The 15,084-nt window shown below is 48.0% G+C and overlaps 1 protein-coding gene across 2 annotated transcripts in view; it reads right to left on the bottom strand.

The window, feature by feature from the left end:
• Nucleotides 1-15,084, bottom strand: part of LOC309377544 (transcription factor COE1-like) — a 99,361-nt gene that overhangs the window by 41,093 nt on the left and 43,184 nt on the right. For both annotated transcript variants that reach the window (XM_081924964.1, XM_081924965.1), the window contains exons 6-7: nucleotides 14,684-14,757; nucleotides 8,140-8,208 (exon numbers count right to left, since the gene is read on the bottom strand). In XM_081924964.1, the coding sequence (XP_081781090.1) occupies nucleotides 8,140-8,208; nucleotides 14,684-14,757 (143 nt within the window). The remainder of the gene's footprint in view (nucleotides 1-8,139; nucleotides 8,209-14,683; nucleotides 14,758-15,084) is intronic.

Below are 15,084 nucleotides of genomic sequence, written 5' to 3'. Positions count from 1 at the left end.
GCTGCTTCCAACACATATAAAAACAGAATAAAACATTCAACATTTTTAAAGAATCTTCCCTATACAGGGCTGCCTTCAGATGTCTTCTAAAGTTTGTATAGTAACTTATCTACTTGGCTTGGGGCGTTTGCACAGCTCCATACCCTCTAACATTTCTCCAATGAAAATAGGGATATCTTAAGGAAAAGCAGGATCAGACCAGAAACTTGGATGGCTTCTGTAAATCTGGGACTGTCCCTGGAAAACAGGGACACTTGGAGGGTCTGCTAATCTCTACACAAATTGGCATTAGCTTTCCAAGGGTTCACACTGTGGACGTTCTCAGCACTACCCAGAGATCCCAGGGACTGAACCTCTGGCTTTCAAAGCAGATGACCCTGTGTGTCCTTCCCTATTCCTCTCCTCCGGCTCCATCCCTTGTAGTAACTCCTTTCCTACAAGCCTCTGAATCCTGCCCTCGTTCATCATCAGTTGTGGTTACTCAGGCTGAGGGCATCTGTAGTCCAAGACATCTGGACCAGGCTGGGGAATGAGGAGGCTGAGCTGCGCTGGGGTTTCCAGGCCTTGGACCTCCAGCTAAATCTTCGATATCCCAGTTATGCTCCCCACCTCCTTCACCCCCTGCAAAATAGTGTACAGTACCAACCAACCAGAAACTGTCTGCAGCAGAAAGACTGCTGGATCCTTCAAGGGGTGAATTTTTCTACCTGCTTTCCTCCCAGATAAACAGGAGTTGTTTCCCAAATATTTACTCTTGCATGCTCCCTCTTTTCCAGAGTGGCTAGGGCAACCCAGTCAGAAGGTCAGGATATAAGTTAATAATAATAATAATAATAATAATAATAATAATAATAATAATAATAGTCCTTTTTGCAGGGACTGCCCTTTGCATTTTGGGCAGGGACACGAATGCATTTGGTTTGAAACATTTTTCCAAATGTTAAGATCTTATCGCCTTGCATATTTTTACAAGTTGCATCGCTGGCATCTGAATTTTGTCACCGCGTGTTATTCTTTTGGTCCGAAGGCAGCAAATAAACAAACGGTACAAAACAACAACACCACAGTCCAGTTGTGTATGTGTTCTGTCTGTCAGAATTTTTCTAGCAGAGACTATATTTTCCGTGGGGGTAAAGTCAGCGGCTTCATTTTAGACTTTGTGCATCTGTTCATACTGTGTTCTCCAGGCGTGTGCCCTCATGTGTCCCGTCTTGCTCTTGACGGGACATTGGCCTAACCCCGCTTGTTGTTGTTTAGTCATTTAGTCATGTCCGCCTCTTCGTGACCCCCTGGACCAGAGCACGCCAGGCACTCCTGTCTTCCACTGCCTCCCGCAGTTTGGTCAAACTCATGCTGGTAGCTTCGAGAACACTGTCCCACCATCTCGTCCTCTCTCGTCCCCTTCTCCTTGTGCCCTCCATCTTTCCCAACATCAGGGTCTTTTCCAGGGAGTCTTCTCTTCTCATGAGGTGGCCAAAGTCTTGGAGCCTCAGCTTCAGGATCTGTCCTTCCCTGCTTGGCCACCCGTTATTCCTGCACACACTTCTGCTTGACATAGGTTCAGAGGCACCACTGCCTCCATGAGGACTAGTTGCTTCTCAAGTACGGAGGAGCTGGTGGCAGTGCAGCAGCATCTGCAGAGTTCACCCAGGTGATCTATCAGGGACAGCCTCTCTCTCTCTTTTTAAGGTTAAATAAAAAAAGCTCTGCACCGAGCCTAACGGAAACGCACGGTCCCTGTTTTTCAATATTATTTGTTCAGAAGAACCGAACTTTGGAGGTTAATGGCAGGAATGAAATCTGGGGGGAAAGGAGAGGTGCAGACTTAAGACTCAGGTAGGCTGGAGTTCCTGCTTTGCTTGCAGGTGTTAATCAAGGGAAGGAAGACATGCAGAAAGGTGGAGGAGATGGAGAGATAGGGGGGTACCCCCTCCCCCGATGGCAAGATTGACAGGGAGCCAGCAGAGACCCCCTCCCTGCTTCTGCCATGCCCACTGCCCTCCCCTCTGGTGCCACTGACTTCAACTGAGAGACAAGAGAAGAGAAATAATAAAAATAAACAGACGTTGTCGGACTCCTTCACCTCCTTTAACGGCAACGGCGCACAGAGGCCCGCGGAGTTAAAAATAAAGACAATGTGCATACATTAGCATCCATAATGCACAACTCTCCCCATTTAATATGCAAATTCCCAGCAACGCTGCCGAACACCTTCTGTTCCGAGCGCATAAATTTGAATTTGCAATTAGAATAATCTTGTATAATTAATGAAAAGCGTCAATTTTAGCTCCTAAGTAATTTGATTAACATGTTGATAGGGCACTTATCGGGCTCTCTAAACCAGAGGGGCTGGGCGTCTCAGGAAGGAGAGGAAGGGGAAAACGGGGAGAGAGAGGGAGGGAAAAGAGGGAGGGAAGGATGAGAGGGGAAAGGTGTGGGGGCAAGGAGAGACCCCATCTTCCCCTGGAACCAAAGGAATGCAAGGTTAAGAGAAAGTGCTGGGAAGGATGGAGGCATGAATGGGAGTCAGAGAGATAGACAGGGAGAGAGAGGAGGCTGGATGACATGATTTAAGAACATAACAAGGGCTTTTTTTCCAGCCGGAGCTCAGCTCCAGCACGTCTAATGGCCCTTCTAAGAGAATAAGGTTCATGGTGAGCTCCGGCACCTCTTTTTCTAGAAAAATAGCACTGTCTAAGACGAGCCTAAGGGATACAGGTGGCGCTGTGGGTTAAACCACAGAGACTAGGACTTGCCAATCAGAAGGTCGGCGGTTCGAATCCCTGCAATGGGGTGAGCTCCCGTTGCTCGGTCCCTGCTCCTGCCAACCTAGCAGTTTGAAAGCACATCAAAGTGCAAGTAGATAAATAGGTACTACTCTGGCGGGAAGGTAAACGGCGTTTCCGTGTGCTGCTCTGGTTCGCCAGAAGTGGCTTAGTCCTGCTGGCTGCATGACCCAGAAGCTGTACGCCAGCTCCCTCGGCCAATAAAGCCAGATGAACGCCACAACCCCAGAGTCGTCCACGACTGGACCTAATGGTCAGAGGTCCCTTTACCTTTTAAGACGAGACTGCTGGATCAGGCCAATGGCCCATCTAACCCAGCATCCTGTTCTCACAGTGGCCAACCAGATGCCAGTGCGAAACCAGCAAGCAGGATGCAAACGCAAAAGCAGCACTCTCCCTTCCTGTGGTTTCCAGAAACTGGAATTTAGAAACATTTCTGCCTTCAACTGTGGAAGTAGAGGAGACCCATCCAGGCTAGTAGCCTTTGACAGCCATCTCCTCCATGAATTGTCTTTAAAAACCATCTCAGTTGTTGGTCATCAGTGCTTCCTGAGGGAGCGAGTTCCATAGTTTAGCTCTTCCCTGTGTGAAGAAGGTCTTCTCTTTTCTGTCTCGAATCTCCCAAGCTTCAGCCTGATTAGATGCCCATGACCTCCAACGTTACAAAAAATGAAGGAAAATCTTCCTCCATCCACTTTCCCCAGGCCATGTCCACTTCTGGTCTACAAGATCTCCTCATCAGATGTCTACCCAGTTGTGTGACCTGATCTGCCCAAACTTTACTTCCTGGAGTTGGGTTTTTTCTTTTTGTCCTGTCCAGAGTGCAGAGACGGTAGCTTGTGTGTGTGTGTGTGCTTGTGTCTGCGTGCGATCTGGCTGAAGGAGAAGCTGAAAGATCAGAGCACACAATGGCTGCTGGCCAGACAGACCGTAATAGCTTTGATTCTTCCCCTCCTAATCTCCCCGCTGCCTTGTCAATCCCCATTCTTCTCTGTCGCCTGCCGGCTGTCTCCCGGGTGGCTTGAGTGACAGGCAGCCATCCCAAGGCACCGGGCCCCTCTCGCCGCAGCACCGATGCTATCGCGGGTGGACAAAAGCTGGGGAAATGTCAGTGCATTATCGAGGCACCCTGACCGCCACCAGGATGCAACAAAATGGGAGGAACGTTTTTTCCCATTGGCCCATTGTGCAATTGATGGAGAAAGTGACTTCCTTACACACACACACACACACACACACACACACACACACACACACACACACAATCTTCTTTCCAATGAAGAGAGGGCAAGACAGACGAACATTTTCTCCACAAGTCAGGAGGGTGGTTTGTTGTGAAGGTTCAGGCCCAGCTAGAAATGAGCCGCAAATTTCCCAGGTATTCTCTAGCAGCTCAGAAGGTTAGTCTGCAATGGGAAGCAATCGGGCCCCTCAACTCTTGGGCAAGACGAAATTAATTCGTTCCGCAATTTTTTTCTTCTTGCGAGTTTTTCGTCTTGCGAAGCATGGTTTCCCATAGGAATGCATTGAAAATCAATCAATGTGTTCCTATGGAGACCGTCCGGGGACAGAGGGGAAGCGCTGCGCGCCTTCCCCTCTGTCCCCGGACCTGTTTCAAGCAAGGGGCGGCGGGGAGAAGATTGCTTCTCCCCGTTGCCTGCCCCGCAATCTCCATAGGGAAATGCGTCTTGCGAAGCGGCTAAGAAAACGAAAAACTCCTTCATCTAGCGAGTTTTTCATCTTCTGAGGCGTTCGTCTTGTGGGGTACCACTGTATAAGCATTCTAAAAACACAGGCCAGTTGCCTCACCAGGCATCCTGAGCCATAAAGTTAGTATGTAACTTAGATGTAGTTAATCTTTAGGTAGATCTTAAGGGCCAGGAAGAGAGTTCACAAAGAGACGGTAAATACTACCCATCCTTCCTCTCCTGTTTATTCCTGCTTATGCCCTCCGGGGTTTTGCTGAATGAATTCCTCCTTTTATTCCTATTTTATTTACTCTGAACTACATATGCATGCTCAAGTAGGAAATAGTTTCTTTGTAGTTTCAACTTCAGTGGTTCGAATCCCTGCGGCGGGGTGCGCTCCCGCTGCTCGGTCCCAGCGCCTGCCAACCTAGCAGTTCGAAAGCACCTCCGGGTGCAAGTAGATAAATAGGGACCGCTTACCAGCGGGAAGGTAAACGGCGTTTCCGTGTGCGGCTCTGGCTCGCCAGAGCAGCGATGTCACGCTGGCCACGTGACCCGGAAGTGTCTTCGGACAGCGCTGGCCCCTGGCCTCTTAAGTGAGATGGGCGCACAACCCCAGAGTCTGTCAAGACTGGCCCGTACGGGCAGGGGTACCTTTACCTTTTAGTTTCAACTTCAACTTTGTCCCCACGTGGGGTTTTTTGAAATGCTCAGAGGAAATCTGATTGGTTCTTACAAACACTGTGTAAAAAGTTCTTTTGTGAATAAAACGACCTGGGTCGGAGGGTGGACAGGAATTATTATTATTGGCACTCCTCCCAGAGTTTTGCTGGTCAAGCCTCGTGTGTATTTTATTAATCAGAGTCCAAACCTTCCTTGCTTTGGGAACGCTACACCTCAGGAGGTTTTGGATGGGAAGAGTTGTTTGGCAGTGGAAAGGTCTCCCTCAGAAGGTGATGGGCTCTCCTTCCTTGCAGGTTTTTAAGAGGCAGAAATTGCATGGCCATTTGTCGTGGAGACTTGAGTTGAGATTCCTGCATTGCAGGGGGTTGGACTAGATGACCCTTGGGGTCCCCTCCGACCCAACAATTCTAGGATTGATGCGACCCAGAGGCCCAAGCCCCTCTTGATGTGGCCAGTGGGACTGGGAACAATGCTAACCATGGCTACCCCAGCAACACAACGCATGCACAGTAGTGTCTCTTGCACCACAGTTCCCTGCTTCTCTATGCATGCACAGTAAAGCAGGTGTGGCCAGCATAATGTGCTCCAGATGTTTATTTATTGCATTTTTATTTTAACATTTGTATACCACCCTTCATCCAAAGATCTTAGGGCGGCTCATAGCACAAAAGGGAAGGTTGCAGCATCTCCTATCATCCTCCACCACTGGCTATGTTTAGAAGGGGCTGATGCGAGTTGGGAGACCAACAACAACAACAACAATTTAATATTTTACACCCCGCCCATCCGGCGGGGTTTCCCCAGCCACTCTGGGCAGCTTCCAGCACATATAAGATGTCAAACATATAGGGCTGTCTTCTGGAGGGTACCCAGTTGCTTACCCCTGCAGTACTACCTTGTCCCCCAGGGTTCCCTGCTTCTGCAAGTGACCATGTTCACACATTGGACTAGATGACCCCTCATGACCCCTTCCAACTCTGCAGTCCTAGGATTCTAGGATCCAGCTTGGTGTAGATGATACCCCTAGGGATACTCTAGGGAACCCCCTCCCTAAAGAAGCCAGACTGGATCCATCCTTGCTGTGCTGGCAGGTGGAGTCCGTTTTATTCCAACAATTCAAAGTGTTGGTGCTGACCTTGAAAGCCCTAAACGGCCTCCGCCCAGTATTCCTGAAGGAGCGTCTCCACCTCCATCATTCAGCCCGGACACTGAGGTCCAGCTCCGAGGGCCTTCTGGCGGTTCCCTCATTGCGAGAAGCGAAGCTACAGGGAACCAGGCAGAGGGCCTTCTCAGTAGTGGCACCCGCCCTGTGGAACGCCCTCCCATCAGATGTCAAGGAAATAAACAACTATTGGACTTTTAGAAGACATCTGAAGGCAACCCTGTTTAGGGAAGTTTTCAATGGTCAATGTTTTATCACTTTACTATTATTATTATTATTATTATTATTATTATTATTATTAACAACAACAACAACAACAACCTGTTGGGAGCAGCCCATAGTGGCTGGGTAAACCCAGCCAGATGGGTGGTGTATAAATATTTTATTTTTACTTTTATTCCAGCTGGCCTTTGGGAACTGACTGGTGATTTTTTAATTAAAAAAAAAATGTTTTCAATAGAGCTATGCTGTTTTTATTTTAATAATATGGGCTTTTTATATCGTTTTAATTCTATCAGAGTTGAATTTCGTCTTAACTATTACACGTTTTTAGCTTTTTGTAGTTCTCCTCTGCTGTTTTAATCTTCGTAAGCTGCCTTGAGCACTGGTCTGGGGGGAAAGTGATATAATAATAATAATAATAATAATAATAATAATAATAATAATGGCAGTTTTGTGTACTACCCTTCATCCAAAGATGTGGGTCCCTTGAAGATTCCTGGGCATCTTGGCAAAACACCTACTGAACTCACCCCCCCCGGCAAACATTAAACTCTCACTTTGATAACTGCAGCTGTGTCTTTTTAAGGCGATGGATGTGCCTATCTTTGTGAGCAAAGTTCCGTGATTGACAGAAAGACAGAAACAAATCAAAGGCAAAAGGCAGATGCCCCAAACTGTTTGGGAGACCACCTAAATGGAGCACACAGGTCACAATTTGAGGTCCTCTAATATGAGTTTACCATTTCAGCACAGGGAGTTGGGAATAAGATGGTGGTGGCAGTGCCTGGACTCACAGACGACGGAGTGCACACAAGTTTGGCAAACCTAGAGCATGGGGCAGGCTGCCTGTTAGCACATGGGCGGGGGTTGGACAGTATGTGTGGCTGTGCATATCCCATGCCTCCCTGGCCGCACTGAGCAAGGACCGAAGCTTAGCACCTGCTGCAGAAGGCAACCTCTTGAAAACAAGAAGCGTCACCCAGCTTTCCCGTCTCGCAAAAAGCACAAACAAACCAAGGGCCTAGTCCTCAAGGTTAACAGAGGCGTGAATGGAAACCTCCGGCCAACGCCTGTTAAAAACATGAGAATCCCAAAGAGGGGGCCAAGAACGCCTTCTAAAGGCCCTGTGACAATAACTGTAGCTTCCTTGTGCACCATGTCAGAACAGTGGTTTTCCAAGTGAGCTGGAAAAGGCTGGAATTCGAACCCAGGGCTTTCTGCATGCACAGCAGCGGCTCTGCAGTTGAGGCACAGCCCTGCTCTCTTTTACCCAGAAGAAGGTTCAGAGGCTCCATGTTGCAGTTCTCTCATCCCACTGCCCAAAATCTGAATGGGGCAATTGAATCAGCTCTGAACCTTATGCATTCCAGCAGATCTGTAATCAAGCAGTTTTCTGTAATGCAGAGCTCACCCACACAACTTTTGCTCTGTACTTTCTAGGCATAGGTTTGCACGTTCCTGGTCCGTGTCCAATTGCTTTGCTGGGTTTTTTTCCTTTCCCCTGGAAAATGTGCTCTTTAAGGCTAAATCGGAACAAACAGCAATGAAATACTGCAGTTCTATTGCAAAAATCCTGGGGCGTTCTGCAGCTCCTTACCTGTCGATGATGACGGGGTCAGACGGTGTCTCGTTGCGGTTCCCACAGCTTTTCTTATCACAGCAGCGGCTGTAAAGGCAAAAGGGGAGTGATCAGGAAAGAGCAGAGACCCTGAGCAGCGTCCAGGGTGTTGCTCAGAAAAGGTCAGCCAAAATGGCCAAGGAGACAGAGCAATTCAGGTGAGCAAAGAGGGGCATGAGAGAGGGACATATAAAATTATGCATGGCATGGGGGATAGATAGATAAAACTTTATTCACATTAGCCAGTGGCCATAGCAACAGTAAAACATTGCAGTATACGCAGAAAAGGAAATTTGATATAAGAGCACAATTTAAAGTCCTGAATCAGCCGTCAGTTAGTTGAACTTATTCTGATTGCCCCTGCTATGAACCTAGCAGCTTTTGCTGTTATCTGCTCATTTTGATCTGATAGAAGAAAGGACATTGTGGCAGTGGTTGAGAGCTCTGGGATGGTGAGTACGAGTGGGGTGATGATCTTGTTCCACAGGTCTTTGTAGAGAGTGCAAGACAAGAGGACATGTGCCGCTGTTTCATTGCTACCATCTCCACAGGAGCAAATACGTTTCTCAAGCAGGATCTTTTGGAAACGACCCTCAAGTACCGCAGATGGCAAAACACCCAGTCTTGCAAGTGTAAAAGCACGTCTGTATTTTGGGATCATAAGTTTGTGCAGATATGGGGCCAGAGAATCAAAATGGAGAGGTGGAAAATGAACATACCAAGGGCAGAATTTCCTTATAGTGGCCAGGTTGTTCTGATGCTCAATATCTTTTAGACATTGACCAATTAGACTGTTTGCTTTAGTAAGGCCTTAGTGAGTAGGTGTTGTGGGGATAGGTCACAAGAGTGAAGTTTTTGAGGGACATATAAAATTATGCATGCCATGAGGGCGGGGGAATATAGAGGTTTTTATCCCTCTCCCCTAACACTGGACTTCACAGGATCTGGATATTGGATTTTGGCAGTGGTACCTATTTATCTACTAGCACTAGTGTGCTTTTGAACTGCTAAGTTGGCAGGAGCTGGGACAGAGCAATGGGAGCTCACCCCGTTGTGGGGATTCGAACCGCCAACCTTCTGATCAGCAAGCCCAAGAGGCTCAGTGGTTTAGACCACAGCGCCACCTGCATCCTATTCACTATGCAAGCCATCTTGAGCACCTTGGAGAAGAAAATTGGGATGCAAATACAATGAATGAACAAAGGCAGCAGTATAAAGAGAAGTCTACTGGTCAGGGGTGCAGGTGCGAAATACATTTACTTGGAAGTAGGGTGGGACGGAGGTGAAGTGTGCAGGTGTGTTGTATGTTTCACACCAACAAGCCCATTTCACAGCAAGTAGAAAAATAGCAATGCTGCTGAGTTAACAGTCGCTGGAAATCACAGGAGGAGACAGAGTGCTCTTGCACTCGGATTCTGCTCGCGGGTTTCCCCTTGGGCCACTGGCCTGTTTCTCTATGCTCCATGCACAAGGATTTAAATTCACGGCTCAGACACGGTTCTGTCGAGGACTGCGTTTGGATCAGGAGCCCCATCTGAGTGAAATAATAGAAATCAACTCAAACCAGACCCACTTTCCGTTTGCACATTCAGCTGACACGAGAGCATGGGTCACATTCAGCAACTGTATGTGAGCCATGCAAATCAACAAGTGCATGCTCTTTCACACAAGAGGCTTGCAAGTATGCTCAGTGTCATGTGTGAAGAAGAAGAAGAAGAAGAAGAAGAAGAAGAAGAAGAAGAAGAAGAAGAAGAGGTGTTTGGATTTGATATTCCGCTTTATCACTACCCTAAGGAGTCTCAGGGACGCAGATGGCGCTGTGGGTTAAACCACAGAGCCTAGGACTTGCCGATCAGAAGGTTGGTGGATCGAATCCCCGCGATGGGGTGAGCTCCCGTTGCTCGGTCCCTGCTCCTGCCAACCTAGCAGTTCGAAAGCACGTCAAAGTGCAAGTAGATAAATAGGTATCGCTCCGGCGGGAAGGTAAACGGCGTTTCCATGCGCTGCTCTGGTTTGCCAGAAGCTGCTTGGTCATGCTGGCCGCTTGACCCGGAAGCTGTACGCCACTCCCTCGGCCAATAAAGCGAGATGAGCGCCGCAACCCCAGAGTCGGGCACGACTGGACCTAACTCTCAGGGGTCCTTTTACCTTTAAGGAGTCTTAAAGCGGCTCACAATCTCCTTTCCCTTCCTCCTCACAATAAACACTCTGTGAGGTGAGTGGGGCTGAGAGACTTCAGAGAAGTGTGACTGGCCAAGAGCATCCTGCAGCTGCATGTGGAGGAGCGGGGAAGCGAACCCGGTTCACCAGAATACGAGTCCACCGCTCTTAACCACTAGACCACACTGGCTCTCAGGTGGGCACTAATCAAGCCTAGAGGAGGTGGGCTTACTCGCCTGTGTGAACTGTGCCACAGAGCACTCAAAAATCGAAAATAGCATCAGGGCGGAATTTCTGATCTTGCTTAAAATGTCCGGGGAAACCCGGATGTATAGCAGCCAATGTTTTGGGTTTTCTGAGTCTAATTTCCTTTAAAAATTGCTCCAAAACTACATTTTTGAGCAAAAGTTTGGCCAATAAAAGCTCTTTTGTCTCCAGATTTTCACTTTTTGAAATACGGCAACCCTAAAATAGACAAAATAAATAAAAAGATTAAAATTAAGTTTGTTCTGTGTGCGTGCATATGAAAGCTTATACCCAGAACAAACTTAGTTGTCTCTAATGTGCTACTGGACAATTTTTTAATTATTTTTTACTGTGTCAGACCAACACGGCTACCTATCTGAATCTAAAATAGACAGTTTGGATGATCTGGATGTCAGGGAGTGAGATATACGAGGGGACTACCTAGTACTGGAGGTTTAAAAGCAGAGCTTGGTTGGCTAGCTGACATGGATTCTCTAGCTGTGATTGCAGGGGTTGGAAGAGATGACCTTTGGGGTGCCCTGAAACACTACAATTCTAACATTCTGCAATCCTTCCTTTTGACTGTCCTGAATCAACCTGCTTTCAGCTTCCAAAGCTCCAGTGTCATGAGAGAGGGGAGAAAAATGCCTTTTCTGTCCCCTTTCTCTTGAAAGAAAGTCCTTCTTCACGCAACACGTGGTTAAACTTCGGAACTCACTGCCACAGGAGAAAACTGATTGCCAACAAGTTGAAGGGCTTTAAGAGAGGGCGAGGCAAATGCACAGTGGAGAGGCCTATTGATGGCTATGGCTCTGCCTCCATAATTCGAGAGTTGAACATCACCGACACTTCAATTGATCAAACTTATCCTCGTTGATATCGAACCCTTGAGCGCAACATCACCGACACTTCGTTTGATCAAACTTACCTTTGTTGATATCTACAGGAGCCTGGCTAAAGGAACGTTAAAGACTGAATCTTCCTTTTGTACACAATTTGAATGAGTTTTCTGCTTGTGGCTTCTGTAGCAGATCTTGTACATAGCTCGCTCAATTTTTGGATTATTAATAGAAGATTTTAGTGATGTATGGAAGTGAGAGCTGGACCATCAAGAAGGCTGATCGCCGAAGAATTGATGCTTTTGAATTCTGGTGCTGGAGGAGACTCTTGAGAGTCCCATGGACTGCAAGAAGATCAAACCTATCCATTCTTAGGGAAATCAGCCCTGAGTGCTCACTGGAAGGACAGATCCTGAAGCTGAGGCTCCAAGACTTTGGCCACCTCATGAGAAGAGAAGACTCCCTGGAATAGACCCTGATGTTGGGAAAGATGGAGGGCACAAGGAGAAGGGAACGACAGAGGACGAGATGGCTGGACAGTGTTCTCGAAGGTACCAGCATGAGGGAGGCAGTGGAAGACAGGAGGGCCTGGTGTGCTCTGGTCCAGGCGGTCAAGAAGGCACGACTAAATGACTAAACAACAATAAAAGATTTAGAAGGTAGAATGGTTTGTTAGCGTTTTGTGTGCCACTTATGTGCTGCTTGCTTTATATTGGTCCATAATTCGAGACAGCAATGTTTCTGAACACCAAATCAGCTCGGCCACTGTGGGAACAGGATGCTGGCCATTCCACCCTCTTGTGGCAATGAGTTCCATACTTCTGACTATGTGCTCCAGCTAAAAGTCTTTTCTCTTGTCTGCCCAATCCCCCAGCCATCAGCTTCCTCGGACGGCCCAGAGTTCTAGTCTTACGAGATCAGATTCCAATTTTCTTTTAATGATTCCGCCAGGTACTGCCGCTCACGTTAAATATAATTAATATCTTGGCCTGATAAACAACCAAGGGCTCTGTTCTGCGCCCCGCAGGGGAGCCGCCATCCCACCCGCCGGTTACACAAACAAATCCGAGGGCGTCTCAGCCAAGGCGCTTAACCTCCCCCCTACCCCCCCACCCCAGATATTCCCCACCCGCCCCCGCCATCTATTCCCTCAACCCCCAAGATCATTAGCAAGGTTCCTGGAGATCAATTAGCCATGAAAGTTGGCTCGGAGGCAGGCGCACTAATTTGCACAAACACCGAGCCCTGAGTGTCGTAAACAAGGCAGGCGTTAATGGGGCACCAGGGAACCTGGCAGAGCCGGGTGAAAAGATGCCAGCCTCCTTCTTAAGCAGAGGTCGGACGGCCATCTGTCATGGATGCTTCAGCTGAGATTCCTGCAATGCACGGGGTTAGACTAGATGTCCCTAGGGGGTCCCTTCAACTCTATGATTCTAAGATCCTCTGGCTCGTCTGATGGACCTGCTACATCCCAGTGCTAAGCTGTGAGCCAGTGGCAGCATAGTGCTTAGAGTGCCGGTTAAGAGCCTGGGGGAGATCAGGGTTCGAATTCCCCACTCGGCCGTGAATGAAGCTCATATTGCCTCTTGGTCAGGGGTCAGCAAACTTTTTCAGCAGGGGCCGGTTCAGTGTCCCTCAGAGCTTATGAGGGGCCGGACTGGATGTCTGTTTCTAAGTTGGGGTGGGGAGCCTGAACGTGGCCCCCCAGGTCTCCGAATATGGCTGTAGAAATTGCTACACGTTCAAAGCTAGCAGCACCTCAGGGAGAAAACCGGGTTAGGCTCGTCTCCCTTGCATGCTAGCTTTCTGCATGCAGGGAGTTTCCAAACATTCAGTCCCCCTCCCTTCCAGGCTGAAGTGCCAAGGTGGTGTAACGGCTAGCGTGTTGGACTAAGATCTGGGAGAGCAGGGTTCAAATCCCGACTCAGCCATGAAGCTCAGTCACCATCTCTCAGTCTAACCTGCTTCACAGGGTTGTTGAGAGGGTGAAATGGGACAAGAACCATGCACAGCACCTTAAGATCATTGAAAGATATAGGTGGTATCTAAATGTAATAAAGAAATTAACAACAACAGAGCCCATTTCATGTGGCTTGGCTCCCGATTACACACCAACGACTTATTTATATTTATTTATGCACAGAATCTGCCCTTCACTATATGGCCCTAGGCTGTAAAACAATACATATGCAATTAAAAAACCCCACATGATATAAAAATAAATAGCCTGGGCTCCATCATGACTCCTCACTTGGGATTCAATCACATATTGAGCTTGCAAATTCAGGTTGCAGAGTTGCAGGTGTTTGTCCAGGTCTTGTGCAACAAGGAGCAGTGTGGCCTAGTGGTTAAGAGTGTTGGACCAGGACCTGGGAGACCAGTCATTGCCTCTCTGCCTAACCTACCTCACAGGGTTGTTGCGTGGATTAAATGAGGAGGGGAAGAACCATGTACGCCACCTTGAGCTCCTCGGACAAAAACACTGGGATATAAATGCAACAGCTAATTAAAATAATGTCAAAAACCGCTTCCCCAAAAGACCAGACTATTTGAGATAGAGAAGGAGATGGGAAGATGCACTGGAAAATGTGGGATCACTCTAGGTTTGACGGAGCATCATCTAGCCTCCCCACGAGCAAACCAAAACGAATATTCGTGGCAAAGCCAACCTCGTCTAACCTCCCTGCAAACAAACAATGATGAATGCTCTGTAAACAGGTTGTCTTGAAGGGATGGTTTTTTAATGCACCTTTCCAAAGTCTGATGACCTTTTGAGATGGGGTGGCCAGGCCTGCAGACTTTGCCCCCAATACGCTGGCAGAAGAAAGAAAGAAAGAAAGAAAGAAAGAAAGGGAGAAAGAAAGAAAGAAAGAGGGAGGGAGGGAGGGAGGGAGGGAGGGAGGGAGGGAGGGAGGGAGAGAGAGAGAGAGAGAGAGAGGGAGAGAGAGAAAGAAAGAAAGGAAGGGAGGGAGGGAGAGAGGGAGGGAGAGAGAGAGAGAGAGAGAGAGAGAGAGAGAGAGAGAGAGAGAGAAGGAAAGAAGGAAAGAAGGAAAGAAAGAAAGAAAGAAAGAAAGAAAGAAAGAAAGAAAGAAAGAAAGAAAAAAAGAAAGAAAGAAAGAAAGAGGGAGGGAGGGAGGGAGGGAGGGAGGGAAGGAAGGAAGGAAGGAAGGAAGGAAGGAAGGAAGGAAGGAAGGAAGGAAGGAAGGAAGGAAGGAAGGAAGGAAGGAAGGAAGGAAGGATCCCCCCACTGCTCCATGAGGGAGCTGAGACAGGCTCACCTGCACATGATTTCATGTGTCAGCAGCACACGGCACATCTCTGGATTCTTGTCTTGCCCTTCGTAGATGATTGCCTGGAAAACAGAGGGGGGGGGCGAAGGGAAGTGTTAAGGAGAGGAACAACCCAGAAAAACTCCACACCCAGATGCTTCGGCACTCCAGGCTCTTTTCATGGGCCAAGGGCAGAGGGCATAATGTTTTAGCTTTGTGTTCAATTCCTCCCCCCCTTTAATTATCTTATGTGCAAATCCTCATGGGGCCGTGGTTTAGAAGGCGATGAATGAACCGATGATGATGCTAATTATGAAAATGATGCGTGCCATGGAAAAAGTACATAGAGAAAAAGTTTTCCTCCCTCTATCCTAACTAGAACTCGTGGACATTCGAGGAAGATTTAGGAT

This window comes from Podarcis melisellensis (assembly GCF_964234715.1).
Source record: "Podarcis melisellensis genome assembly, chromosome: 9".
Taxonomy (NCBI): Eukaryota; Metazoa; Chordata; class Lepidosauria; order Squamata; family Lacertidae; genus Podarcis; species Podarcis melisellensis.
Note: the sequence above shows the minus strand (reverse complement) of the source record. Positions and strands in the feature narration are given on the sequence as shown.